The sequence below is a fragment of the Penaeus vannamei genome, chromosome 10, assembly GCF_042767895.1.
Source record: "Penaeus vannamei isolate JL-2024 chromosome 10, ASM4276789v1, whole genome shotgun sequence".
NCBI lineage: Eukaryota > Metazoa > Arthropoda > Malacostraca > Decapoda > Penaeidae > Penaeus > Penaeus vannamei.
Genome location: NC_091558.1, coordinates 13,083,779 through 13,097,839, shown reverse-complemented (window position 1 = coordinate 13,097,839; position 14,061 = coordinate 13,083,779). Strand labels below are relative to the sequence as shown.

The window sequence follows — 14,061 nt, the reverse complement described above, 5'->3', positions numbered from 1 at the left end:
AAACCATGCCAATTTACTCTAATGAGATTACATTTGAAAGTATTGTGCTTACCACTCTTCACTACAGACAAGTTAACAAAGAGCAAATAGCAGCAATTAGATATAGCAATTTGTGCATATAGTCCTATGCTTACTGCACACACATAAATGAGGAAATACTTTCATACTCTATATCCTCCCCTTGCCACCAGTGACCACTGTACATGTCAAGGTGATTTCAATAAGAGGAAAGGGGTATTCCTTTGATGCCGTGTGCAAATGTAAAATTCACCACAACATATTTAAAGACTCCCAAGCATTAAGGGAATATGCAATTTCACACCAGATTACAGCTTCCCACATCATAACATATTGCAATCAACCGGATGACTGAAATAATGAGAACAGAAACAATGTTATAGTCTCTTGTACTAGTTTTTATTATAAAACTGTCAGTCTTTACACTTAACCAGCAGAAATATATAATTTGTAGGTTGATTCATCACGTCACTCTCACATTAAGTTCTGATGTACCAAAGTTCCCTCACATGTCAAAAAGGTAATGATATTAGCTTCAACAGGTTCTGAGCTTCGGAGCATGAGCTTCTTCATTCCAACCTTGAAGTCATTCTTGAGATCTCTGTCAATGCCACGTGTTGATATTGTTCTTTGTTGTCTGTAAGTAGATTAAAAAGCATTTGAGAACAAACTCGCATCTTCTCTAACACCAAAATAGTAACACTGAATATTGGCATACAGACTAAAATTTTAAAAGATCTGTATTTGAACAATTTATGTAAGAAAAATAATGTCTTAGTCTTTTATACCAGTATAAAAAACAGGTTATTATATCTTGTATTTGCATGTTCACATAGTCATCTTCAATACAAAATAATACTATAAATTATGAAAATTTACTTATTTGTATGGTTGACAGGAATGATGTCCAGCTGCAAACTTCCTCCTTCTTTGGTAGCAAGATACATGAATTCTTCAAGAATGTCAGGTGTAGTGATGTAAGTGTAGAAAAGTGGGTAGGAGAATCCACCTTGTTTTCTGATGATCTGGAGAACTTCCTCAAATGTGCTTACGTATTTTGGCCATTCATACTGTTGACAAACAATGAAAAAGGTTATATATTTCACACAGTATGAAAGAAAATCTGTCATCAAAATCTGTTGCATTATGGTATATACAAATCAAACTAACTAACCTGTAAAAGAGTGATCAGATGTCCTATACAGAGATCATCACTGTGCCTATCAATAATTATTCTGTGTCTGAGGGCATGTATAAGAAGGGTGGTGGCGAATTGGAGGCACTGAGAGCGAGTCAAAGCCAGGACATGAAGATGGCGTCTGTTTGGAGCTGCTGTGATGCAGAGGTCTCCTGAGAGGCCTCCTCCACCTACCCAGCTTTGTAACTGAGTCACTACTTCAAGTACAGCCTCTGCAGCCCCCTGCGACAGAGAATTACATAAATGAATAAAATAAATGTATTAATATATACATAAGTATATAAATTTACAGCTATATAAATAAATATATAAATATATGTATATATGAACAAATATAAAAATATATATGTACAGAGATAAGCACATGCTTTTATTTAATTGACCTTCTAAAATACAAACATATATATAATAATCATGGTTGGCCCAGTTTCTTATATATCATATTATGCTTCTTTAATTTTCTGTTTTATAATATGCTGTTTTTATTAATAACATTTATACAAAAACTATGATATTCAAACTAAATCTCATAACTTACAGAAAGGTTGTTCATGGCATATAAAACAGAAGCTAATTTTAAGTTTGTGCTGATGAAGGTAGTAGGCAACTGAGTTCCTCGATGAGTTAGTGTGTGTCTCAGCTCACGTGCTGCTTCTGCCAATCGACCTTGATAAATCAGCATGTCAACTGTGAACACTCTTAGCCACCACCATCGTTCAGTGCCAAGACTCTCTAAGAGACGCACAAATTCTGCAAAGTTTGACTTCTAGTTAATGCCACAGAAATAAAATTGAAATGTCAATATATTGACTGAGTATTCAAAAGACTGTCTACAATTACAAATCATAATATTACCAAGTTATCATATTTTACCTGATAAACTGTAAATAATTACTGAATGCTATGGGCTTAATTGAAAATCAACTGTAAATTTCATTCCAGTTACCTTCAGTAAATATATACAGTGAACCCTCGTTTTTTGCGGGGGTTACGTTCCAAAAAGAACCCGTGATAGGCAAAATCCGTAAAGTAGTAACCTTTATATTTTTACAATTATTATACAATGAAATACTCTACAATACAATGAAACCAAAGAACAAAACCTTTTTACAGGCCCAAGCATTTGTTTAACAAATATAAGTACTATATAAATGTTTTTTACAAATAACTACTGTACAGTAAAATAATAATTTTAATCATCGATACGAACTGATGGCTTCATGGGTTTTAGAGAAAATTTGCAAACTTAAATTTGGCAAGCTGTTTTACGTACATGTACATATTAAACCGTAACGTTATTGACACACAGGTAGAGAAGAAGCGGAGAGACTGTTTAGCCAATCAGAATGCAGGACACAATGCACAATGCAAATCCGTGAAGCAGCGAGAACGCTAAAAGTGAACCGCGTTATAGCGAGGGTTCACTGTATTATATATATATCAGAATGTCTAACTGTCACATTGGAATTCATGAGAATACAATGAAATGAAGTTGGACAGATTTGATAGCAAATCTTTTATCAATACTCTATTATAAGAATTATAATCCTATTTAGAAATTGTAATTATACTTTCATATGACATTACAAAAGTTTACATCAAACAAATACATAAATCTATAAAGAGTTTTTCATATTTTTAATCTAACTCACAATATATTTGGCTTTATTTTATAAGCATTAATATGTACATGTGAATCAAGAGACTGACCTGCTCGAAGCTGTTCATAGGAATTCAGTAAATCCCAGCACTTGATAGCTGTTGTGAGGGCCTGTGACAACCCTCCTGCAGAAATCCCTCCAGGAGTACTTACAGGAAGACCAACTACTGCACCTGCGGCTGGAGCTGGACCAATGGGTGCCGGACGACTTACGGTAATTACAGGAATAGTAGGGTCTTCATCCAGAGATGGGCGAGATCTTTTGGGAGGCATTATTACTGTTTCTTCTCTCTCACATTCTGGATATACAAAAGCTTCAACCAGAGTCATTGGAGGGTTGCTTGCAGTGCTACCCTCCGCTGAAAAGAGGAAAGAAAAAATTACATTCTCATCTTTTGTTGCAAAGTAAACTAAACCTAAGGTTCCTTTTCCTTATGCATTCCTTGCAACTCATACTAAGTTTTTAGCAATTGCCACTGTCAGTTATTTTTTTCCCATGAAACATCTCAGATACCAATAAAACTTCATATCAAACCTAGCAAACGTATTGACTTAAAATCTTGGGGTTGAAGTGCAAGAAGAAAGAGCAAAACCAATTAGGAATAACATCTACATCTATTATCAATAAGATTAATTATTTCTCAGTTACTGGAGCTGCAATTTAAACCTTCATGATCATGAATAAGGTACCAATTACAACTTATATATTTAATACTACATTCAAGTACTGATTGTCATTCAAAAATATATTTGATGTACCAATATAACAGTTTTGTGTATTTAGTCTGTACAAACTTACAAATTTTCATATTATCATAATGCACATTCTGGTATATAAAATTTTACATTTAACTGTCCACTGTGGTTTTGTTATATTTATAGATGCTTCACAGATGCTTAGTCACAAAGGAGTCAATTGCTCAACCAACCTGATCTTATCTATTTATCTCATTCCTTTAATTTTCAGGAAAAAGGTTTCATTTCTCTTCCTATCATTACTGTTATTATTGTTATCATTATTATTACCATGAAATTATTAACAATACCAGTTATAAGTAAAAACAAAAAACTTTTCTTTCCTAAAATTCACCAAATATGAGTGAGGCCTAATAATAAAGTTCTTGATGACTAAGTGCATCTGGAGTCATCTGTGTGTAAACTAAGTTCATAAAACAAAACCACAGTGGACAGTGCATGTATTCATCACATACTCCAAGTATAAAGAGTTAAGTTCAGAAAGGGTAATTAATAAGGAACACCTTTTATAAATTATTTTCCCAAATGACTCACTTTCTTTGGTATGAGAGACTAATAAAAAAAGATAACAGACATTCAATGTTTGATTAAAGTATTACCTAATTTTTGCAGTACATAGATGACATTGATGATGCCAAACAAATCTATGACTTTTTAGTGGAAAAAAGTGCATTTCATATTGCAACAAAAAATATGGGTATTAACACAACAGACCTTGATTAAAATCTGGGTACAGTCGTTTAGTATAATCCATTAGTGCATGAAGGAAGATTGTCAGGGTGGTATACAAAACCTCCCGTACATCTTCTCCTCCTTCACCCTTTGGGCCTCCAAGTCTTGCTCCTCCTTCAACCAAGGCCTGGATCCTCTGGAGAATAATCTCCCTGTTGCTGCAAAGTGATTAGAATATCATTGGTTTTAGCAATAGTATCATATATTAAGAAATATTTCTCAAGTCAACTAGTTATTCCTGAAAGCATTCCAAACAATATGCTCAAGGTCAAACAAAAGCTTTCTAGTACCTGATATTCTCAAAATATGATGCCAAGTCCCATCCCAGATTCCAGCCTATTAATTGCACGACAGAAAACAGCTGCTGCCAAGGGTCTTCAATCTTGCTGTCACTTTCCAGCATACTCTGAAGTAGAGTTAGATACATATGATATATGTAACTGAGATTCAGTGTTTTAAAGCAAATACAGATACATTTCAATTACTACAGTTTTGTGTAATGAAGAAATATGAATTATATCCTAACTAATACAAACCTAAGTTTTTATCTAAAACTGCATTTGAGAAATATGAGCATGAAAAATCTGCCTCAATGTTTTGCATAAGCTTATTCTGTGAATAAGTCTACAGATGCCTGTTGCTATCATTCTGTCTCATATTTCAATAATAGTTTGTATGAATGGCAAACAGGTGGCAATAGTATTCTCTGTTCTATTCACATTACTTGTCAAAATAGAGAAACCTGGTAAATAAATCCACATCTATTAACCATTTTTTATAACACAGTATTGTGTGATGCATTAAGCATTTTACTGAAAGTCTGACCATAAGCTTTTCCCCATTTTGTCTGTGTACCTCTTTTTATCTGTAGACAAACAATATCAGAAAAGAAATCCAACTTCTAAATGTAGTTCTACCTTACCTGCATAACCTTTGGAGGTGTGGTTACATATGCAACATAAAATTCAATAGCTCTGGACAGAAGGCTATGAAGAGTCTTTGGCCGCACTTCCAACCCGCGAGTCTGCAACAACCTTGGTAGAAGTTCACACACTGTTGAGTGAGAGAATGATCACATTAGTGTTACAGACAAAAACATTTTAGATCAGACATCTGTACTCAAACATTTAATGTCTAGAAAACAATGTCTAGAATAATGGTATGGGCTTCAAGGACTAAACAATGGCATGCAGCCTCTTTTCTTTTGCTAAGACTTCCTCTCACTAATTCAATTATAGTCCTGGCATACTTAATATTCTTGCTTTTCTCCTCATAGTGAAAGGACTGTAAATTTCATAGACTGCATGATGGAGCAGTAATTTAATATATGAATTAATGCTGTTATCAATTTCAAAGCCTAGTGTCCCCATCAATCTGCAGGTACAATAAAATAAGATGGCAGCAAAGATTCTCACCTAATCATATTCAACTTTCTTGCAGTTGCAGTTATTGTAAGCCTATACTGACTACTGACTAATACAACACAAAATACAAAACTACATATTCATTACTAAGAAACAGTTAATTTTATTTATGCTTTGAATTAAATAATATCATTACCTTTTCTATGGCAATAAAAGCTTTCAACCTGTATACTTACCAAGCATTCTGCGAAATGGATTTATTGGTCCTGTGCAGTGCTTCTCTGCTGCTAACAAACTTTCCACTAGTTTCAACTGGAATTTTAAAAAGTGACATTGTCATCAATATAAAACTTCACCATACATACAACCATCATGTATTTCACCAAATTAATACCAAGAATATATCTTACATCCGCTACAAAAAACATTCAGTATCAATCGTGTCTCTTATAAAAATATACATTTGTGTGACATCAGTTTCAGCAAAATAAAATAAATACAAAAATTGGAAGATAAATAATAATATAAATAACAGTGCAGACAAACACTGAAATTACAATGCAGTACTACAATTTACATTCTAGATAATAAGTGCCATATCAAATGAACTTAAAACTATGCTGATTACATACCCCATGATGAGCCGTAGTTTCTGGAAATGTAGTTGTTAGCAGTAGCATGAGGCGGCAGCGTGTCATTGTGTCCTGTGACCTTTCTGCTGCTGACAATACCATGCTGAGCTGAACATCTGCAGAAAAAAAGTGCTATGGTAAGTTATGTTGACATTTACCTACTTCTATTTGAACTATAACACTTTTTCATGCCAACTTATCAAAATATAAAATCTGGTTTATATTCTAATCTCCATAAATGTCAATACAACAGATTTTTTCCTTTCTCTCTCTTCTTAACATTTGTATCAAAATACCATAAAAGAAAAAGAAGGTGGAATCTGTTAATCCCAACTTTTTGTCACCTTTAGGCAGCATGTTAAACAAATATGCCAGAAAGGATGTTTGAGAGTCTGGAGTTGTCTGCCTCAAGGCTGCCATGATAGTATCCACTTCCCTCCATAGCAATGGCTCTGACACAAATTTTCGTAATCTGCAAAAGAGGATGCTTTCAAAAGCTAGGAGACAGGGCGTGGACATAGCATTACCATATGGGAAACACTTTGATAATAAAAACAAAATGAATAATATAAAACTTAATAGAAATATAATCCTGCATTTCACTGAATTACACTGAAAATTATATAAACATGACAATAATAGAAACTTTTCATCTCATGATCTGACTTTATTTTCTATATCTGCGAATAAAAGGATAAATGTAACATATTATTCACAACTGGAATAATATGAAATCTATTCTTAATTGCAAACTGATAACTGGACTTCCAAATGAGAACACTTTAATTAATCTTTTCCAAGGGATTACCTATATACTGTATCTTAGTACACATATACTTACAAAACACCAAGACATTTTGCTGCTTCCTTCACATTCTTTGCTGCCTTTTCAATCTGATACACCTCAAACTGAGAAAAAAACATATCATTATTAGCTTTCCCATCTAAATTCAACACAAAAGAATAAGCTACATAGAACAGATCACCAGGCTATACATCAACATATGTTAAGATATTTTATATCCAGACAGACAGACATTCTGACTTCCTAGTAGGAAGAGACCAGTAAAATATTAAGAAGCACAACACATATGCATACATATGGACAGACAGACAGACAAAGACACACACACACCTACACAAAACTACATACAGATCCCACCTCAAACACACACCTACACCTACACCTACACTTACACCTACACACCTATACATCCTCTTTCTCTTTCTCATTCTCATTTTCTCTCACTCTCACTATCACTCTCAACCTCTCATCCTTACTCTTAACCTCTCACTCTTACTCTCATCCTCCTCCTGACCCTTGCTCTCTTGATTATCTGTGAGATGTAATAAATGTGAGACTCAAGGTATTTAAAAGATATCCTGGAAATCTGTTATTGGTATTTTGAACATATATAATTGTATAAAAGACACTACTATATGGTAAACTGAAAGATTCTAAAGTATTAGATCATGTTTATGAAAACTTCTTATATTTCATTTATCAAAAAAACATTCTAGTAATATGTATGCTCTGTAACACAAGATCAAGAAAAAATTAGTCAAATGAAAACTGTTGCTAATGTCCTCATCTATGATGCTTTCTGCATGTATACTTGAGGAAAGTCTTAAATAATAACAGAACAAGTGTAGGTGTATATGACTGATGTGTATGATCTGGTAAATAGGTATAATTTGCATTCATCCATTATGGAAAGTTTGTCAACTGCACGGCTTATGACAAATATCTTTCTTCCATAATCACATTTAAAACGTGTCACATCTATTGTGATTATTCCCGTTGTCTCTACTTAAACGATACACCATCCCGCTCTATTTTTTCTGTTCTATAAGATGGCAGTGTCCATTTCTCTCTATCTACACGCGTCTGTCTTTGTACCCTCTACCCATTACAGATTCTACTTGGTAAAACCAATTTCCCCAACAGGTGAAGTCTTCCCATTGTTTGATGGCTTCTATGTTATGTTGAAGAAGTCTGCAATTGTCTTTGATTACTAAAGCCAAAAATAAAAGGCCATGCCACGGGAAAGTCTTGCAGATACGTTAGATAGAGGAAAAGGGAGATCCATATACTATTCCCGATATATAGACTTCATATATTTCTTTACTAACAAAACACGCTGGAATTACTGAAAAACACATAAATAATTCATTGTCCTTCTTTTGTTATTGCAGTAAAGATAAGAGCTAAGAGACAAAACGGCCAAACATATCTGATAATTCGTCCGCCTTTGTATTACCTGAATTCCAAAATTTTGCGGAAACAGAGCTTGAGCTGTTATCATCCAACATTTCGCAGCACAAGGATCACGTTTTTGTTCTTCTTTAGCACGAAATATTAAATATTCCTCATCGGAAAGCCGACTCTGCTCCTCCTCTGGTGACATTGTTGTTGTTTACGTTCGTGTAACCGCGTTCATGGCGGGTGTTTTGAATTCACATATTTTAACATAGAGATTGTCCTAAATACAGACTCCAGTAGTCTGAAACCCGATAAGAGGAAAAAAGAAGAAAGGAAGATTGTATTTAATATCAATAAACCGTTTTTGGCTATTGGCAACAAATATTGCAAATACCAAAATCATTGGAAAATACAAAAAAAAAGACATTACCGTATCTGGTAATATCCGCGTGGACCATTGATATACGTGATGAATATGAACCATCAGTGCATACATATAAGAAAGCTATGTACATAAAAGACACAGCACTGATGCTATCATTTCCATCTCCTCATTTCAACATGATTATGATGATGATATTTATTTTGATCATGCTAATGAGGAAAATAATTATATCATTATTACTATTCCTATTAATATCATAGTTATCATCATTATCATTATCATTAATATAATTATTATCATTACTAATAGGAACATTAACAATGTAGCTATCTTTATTATGATTATTACTATTATTATCATTATCATTACTGTTCCTATTAATATCATTACAAATATCATTACTACAATGATTATCGTTATTATTATTATTATTATTATTATTGTTGTTTTTATCATTATTACTTCCATTATCATTATTACTATTACTCTTATCATTATTATCATCATTATTATCATAATAATGATCACTGTTATTACTATCATTGTCATTCTATCATCATACCATTTTTATTATCATTATCATTATCATGATAAGTATCATTACTCTTATTATTAGTAGTATCACTCTTAGTGTCATTTTCACTATTATAATCATTATCATTATTGTTATAATTATTGATATTCTTATCATCATTATTGTTACTATTATCATCATTACTATTGCTATTATCAATACTATCATTATCAATATTACTATTATGATTATCATCTTTATCATTATTATCATCATCATTATTACTACTAGCATTATCACTATATTCGTATCATTATCATTATCAATATTTCAATAGCATCATATGAAAACTAAAAAAGTGAACAGATTTTGTCTATTTGCAAGACAGGGCACAAGGGCCCCGGGGGGTTCAATTAAAAGGATTATGCTAATGTAATTATATATGAACTTATCTTAGTTGCATATAACTGTTTAATCATAATATATACAATACAGCAGGTACTGTACCATAGAACAACCTTCATAACAGTAAATCCCCTTTGCATAATGAAGATCCTGAAATACTATTAGTATTGAGTTTTCTCCTGTCTTGTCCTACATCACGATGCCAACATTCTCATTAATCTGAGTGTGTAATACACATTATGTTACTGAAACATCTTATGCAAAGTCTAATTGTTGTTAATTATACTAACAAAACTTTCTCTTTCCACTTACAAAACCTTGCGCTTAAACCCTACGCTTTGGTAAATTTTCACCCCCAGATACCAAATGCCTGGCAGAAGAGAAAAAAAAAATGAAATAAATATCGTATTATGCTAAATTGTATATGTCCCTTTGTATAACTTGATAAATAACTTTGGACACAGACTGATTTTCTTGTCAGTGTAGACTACAATAGTAATACTAAAGAGCAGAGTTATTCTTGGCAAATTCTGTTTAATCTCAAATATTTTTTGTACAAGTAAAAAGTAAAAATCAGCTCAAATAAGATCATGTATTATTTTGACATCTTATTCTTTGGCCCCTATATTCCTAATTATTTTCGTGATCAATCCCATCAAGGATTATAAAAGAAATGACTCAATTCTGGATGCATTTACTATGAATAAAAATGGTGTCTTGATATCATATTAGATCAAACCATGTAAACTTTTCCATACTGTAGCGCATTAATTAATTCTACTGTTTAAATACACTTTGAGAACCTCCACCGTATCATCTTTACTCTTTGTTACTTGTACAGATGCCAACTATTTGTGGAATGCCACCTGTAATGCTTTGTGCTTCAAGTTACCGTTGATATCAGTTGGGTTTATAATGCATATGAATACTACAGATAACTTTTTATTGCTTTTTCAGTTGTGATATCATAATATAAACAGATACTATCTGATTTATCAATATGTGTCACGAAAGAACAACATGGCTACCAGTTGGTGAGAAAATCATAATGGAACATTGTAAAATTTAGTAGGTTGTCATTACATAGTCATTTTAAAAAATTACCTTAAGCCTAAAAGTAATCCGAAAAATTCATGAGTGAAGGTTTATCACTCATAATCACACTTTTACCACCAAAGCTCTTTTGTAACACATGGGATTTATGGTTGTCTATGTAATTTATTTGAAATTTTGATACATATTACAAAATATAAAAAAAACACATCCATGTTGCATTGTTTATATTACCAAGAATATATAAAAGATCCTGGGACTGAAAAGGGAACAACAAGCAAGAAACTTCAGATAAATAAAATATTTTATTTGCAATCTCAGAAACACCATTCAAAGGGCTGGATATATTTCAATGGGGCATTTTCAGATGTTACAACAATTACAGTGAATATTCATGTATGATACAATTATTATCAATTATGTTTACAATTTACAACAGCAGTGTCTATACAACCAGTAATGATTTCAGCATTCTACTCAAATAACTGGACTTGCTCAAGCCGTCATTTCTGAAAAAATAAAAAAAAACACATTAATGAAACTGGGATTCTTAATACTATAATACCATACAGTAATAAGTAGAACAAGTGAATAGGCAAATGTCTTTAATTATTCAAACACTCAACTAACTACTAGAAAACATTCCCAAAGATTACACATTCACACAGAAGCATACAAAAACCTACTTACATATCACAATATAGGCCTCTATTCATACACATCTATATGTATCTCTCAATATACATAAATATAATAATGTATGCTACCAGAGATTGAATTAATACATATATATGGCCAAATTACTGGAAAATTTTACACTCATGAATTCTCTAATATGATAATCTCTTTATGTAACTATAAAACATTTTCTCCACTTAGCAAGCTGACACACAGTACGTCTAACTGATTACAAAAGTTTTACCCCCCAAATTAACCTACCTCTATACTGAGCCTTGCACTGCCTTAGAGCTTCATTAAACCCTTCACAAACAGAAACATCAGACTGTGTCTGTGCACACTGGAGGAACTGCTTAATTTCCCAAGCACAAGGCCCCTGAGGTTCTGTTGGACCACTCTGAAAACAAAGATATTCATTTTTTGCATGTGTCTATGAAGATGAATCTTTGAAGAAAGTATAAGGTGGTTATAACAACAACAATAATAATAATGATAATATCCATGGAATTGAAAGAATGAGTGATATCCATGAGAAAACATCTCCATATTACCTGTGCATATGGCTGCTGTGGATAGCCTTGGTATTGTGGGTATCCTTGGGGTTGTGCTGGAGCTGGTGCTGCCTGCTGGGGCTGTTCTGAACTACTGCTACCTCCACTGGTCAAGGCATGACCTACCACATGACCCTAAGAAATATATATATAAAAAATGTCATGAAGCACCTTTCATAAATTATTTTCAAAAATGTGTCTACTAGTTTTTCTAGACTTCTAATATCATGATTATATATAATTACACACAAATATAAATAAACTAATGAATACACACATAAATAAATAATTTCTTATGTAGTTATGATATGATTAAGAATAAATGCAGTATACAAATAACTGCACTAAGAGTTCTTTTTTCCCATTAATATGATTAATGAATGACAAATTATCTCTATATTTTCATTGTAACATAAAAGAGCATGAAGAAAGAGAACAAAAGAATAATTTTGTTTTTTATTGTTAACATCCAACACCATGTTCATAAGATACCATACACAGAATCATATAATTTGGAAATATAAGAATTGAAGATATTTTTCTTAGTTTACCTATACTTATCTAATCTATGCTTGTATGTTTTTTTGATAAGCACCTTACGAGATCTAGAACTGCAGCAAAAATTTCCTTAAAATAATGAACAGACTAATTTTTCTGTACATTTTTATTCTATTCCTGTTTCATCTCAAAGGAAAAAAGGTACATACCACTGCAGAGCCGACAGCAACACCACCAGCAGTTGCAGCCATCTGTGCAAATAATCCAGGCTGCTTTGGTGCTGCTGCAGCTGGTGGAGGAACAGCAGCTGGTGGGGGAGGAGCAGCTCTTGGAGGAGGTGGAGGAGGAGCGGCCCGCCTAGAAATGTAGGCAATTCTCAATCATGAAACTTATCCACCTGAATCTTTAATACTCTGGAAGTCATTTGTGACTGCAAAAACATCATCATCACGTTAAGAAAAATGCAAGTTAGTAATTTCTCCCGAGTCGCACAATTACACACAGAAGATTCTAGAAGTAAGTATTCACCATCAAGCAGTCAATTACCAGCACTACCTATCCCACCTTTTTACCCTCTCCTTTGATTTTTGGAAATATTATATTTTACATTGCTGTTATTACTGTTTATCTCTATGCAATAATCATAATGACAATAATAATTATAACATCACCAATATAAATAGCATTAGAAAAAAAAAAAAATCTGAAAATGCAAAGAGAAGGAAGGACATGTAGATCTGCTAACTGATTTCTTGGTGGTTTTGCATTTGTGGAGACATCTATGAGTAAATGCATTTAACAAAACATTATTAGTGAACATTACATAAAGTTGATATTACTTTTCATGTGTTTTATGTACAATGAAGTTTAGTTTATCTTCAAAAAATTCATAATTCAACTCTACACAATACAATATTATGTGAATCACCACAAGATATCGAGAAGTGTGGGAAGAAGGTTCCCATGGCACAAAAATCACATCACCTTTATTTGCCTATCATTACAAGAATGCAAATCTAATATGTACAGTTTGCAATTTTATATGCAAATAATGAAAATAAAGAGTACTGAGACTACTTAGTGGCAAGGTGGTGAACGTGTTGTAGGAAAATGCCCATTTGTTCATGCCTTTGTAGGCTTATACATTTTCTTTCCTCTATGAAGGTCAAAGTAATTATCAAGGTTAAGAGACCCACAAATTTTGGTGAGATATGTTGACAACTTCACTTGTGATTACGGTCATTATTTGTAGCAATGGCAACTGGCTCATGTTCCACACAGTCACATCAAATCGGCTATAACATCCCTGTAAGGACGATTATAAGAGGTGGAGCTCCCGGCGTAGAGTTCTTTGTGACACTAGCATAATATAATGCTGTCTTTAGTTCAGTCATGGTGTTTACCCTATGATTTC

At 32.9% G+C, this 14,061-nt stretch overlaps 2 protein-coding genes across 2 annotated transcripts in view; both read right to left on the bottom strand.

The window, feature by feature from the left end:
- Positions 1 to 401: 401 nt before the first annotated feature.
- Positions 402 to 8,796, bottom strand: IntS10 (integrator complex subunit 10). The gene is made up of 13 exons (XM_027354873.2): positions 8,622 to 8,796; positions 7,202 to 7,269; positions 6,705 to 6,832; positions 6,361 to 6,476; positions 5,965 to 6,040; positions 5,287 to 5,417; positions 4,655 to 4,770; positions 4,347 to 4,522; positions 2,927 to 3,235; positions 1,755 to 1,966; positions 1,193 to 1,438; positions 898 to 1,088; positions 402 to 655 (listed from the first exon to the last, which is right to left on the bottom strand). Exons 1-13 carry the CDS (start codon positions 8,766 to 8,768, stop codon positions 493 to 495), a joined length of 2,079 nt encoding a protein of 692 aa, XP_027210674.1. The 5' UTR covers positions 8,769 to 8,796; the 3' UTR covers positions 402 to 492.
- A 2,416-nt stretch (positions 8,797 to 11,212) lies between these two features.
- The window catches only part of Chchd2 (Coiled-coil-helix-coiled-coil-helix domain containing 2), a 3,690-nt gene continuing 841 nt past the window's right edge, over positions 11,213 to 14,061 (bottom strand). The window contains exons 2-5 of the mRNA XM_027354874.2: positions 12,857 to 13,004; positions 12,150 to 12,284; positions 11,860 to 11,995; positions 11,213 to 11,429 (exon numbers count right to left, since the gene is read on the bottom strand). Of these exons, the coding sequence (XP_027210675.1) occupies positions 11,416 to 11,429; positions 11,860 to 11,995; positions 12,150 to 12,284; positions 12,857 to 13,004 (433 nt within the window). The 3' untranslated portion in view covers positions 11,213 to 11,415. The remainder of the gene's footprint in view (positions 11,430 to 11,859; positions 11,996 to 12,149; positions 12,285 to 12,856; positions 13,005 to 14,061) is intronic.

Excerpts from the sequence above, each read along its gene's own strand:
- IntS10 (XM_027354873.2), bottom strand. The coding sequence starts at position 8,768 with ATGTCACCAGAGGAGGAGCAGAGTCGGCTTTCCGATGAGGAATATTTA. Across the intron at positions 3,236-4,346 it reads GTACCCAGATTTTAATCAAG|CGGAGGGTAGCACTGCAAGC; the intron begins GTCTGTTGTGTT and ends TCCTCTTTTCAG. Across the intron at positions 656-897 it reads CCTGTCAACCATACAAATAA|ACAACAAAGAACAATATCAA; the intron begins GTAAATTTTCAT and ends ATCTACTTACAG.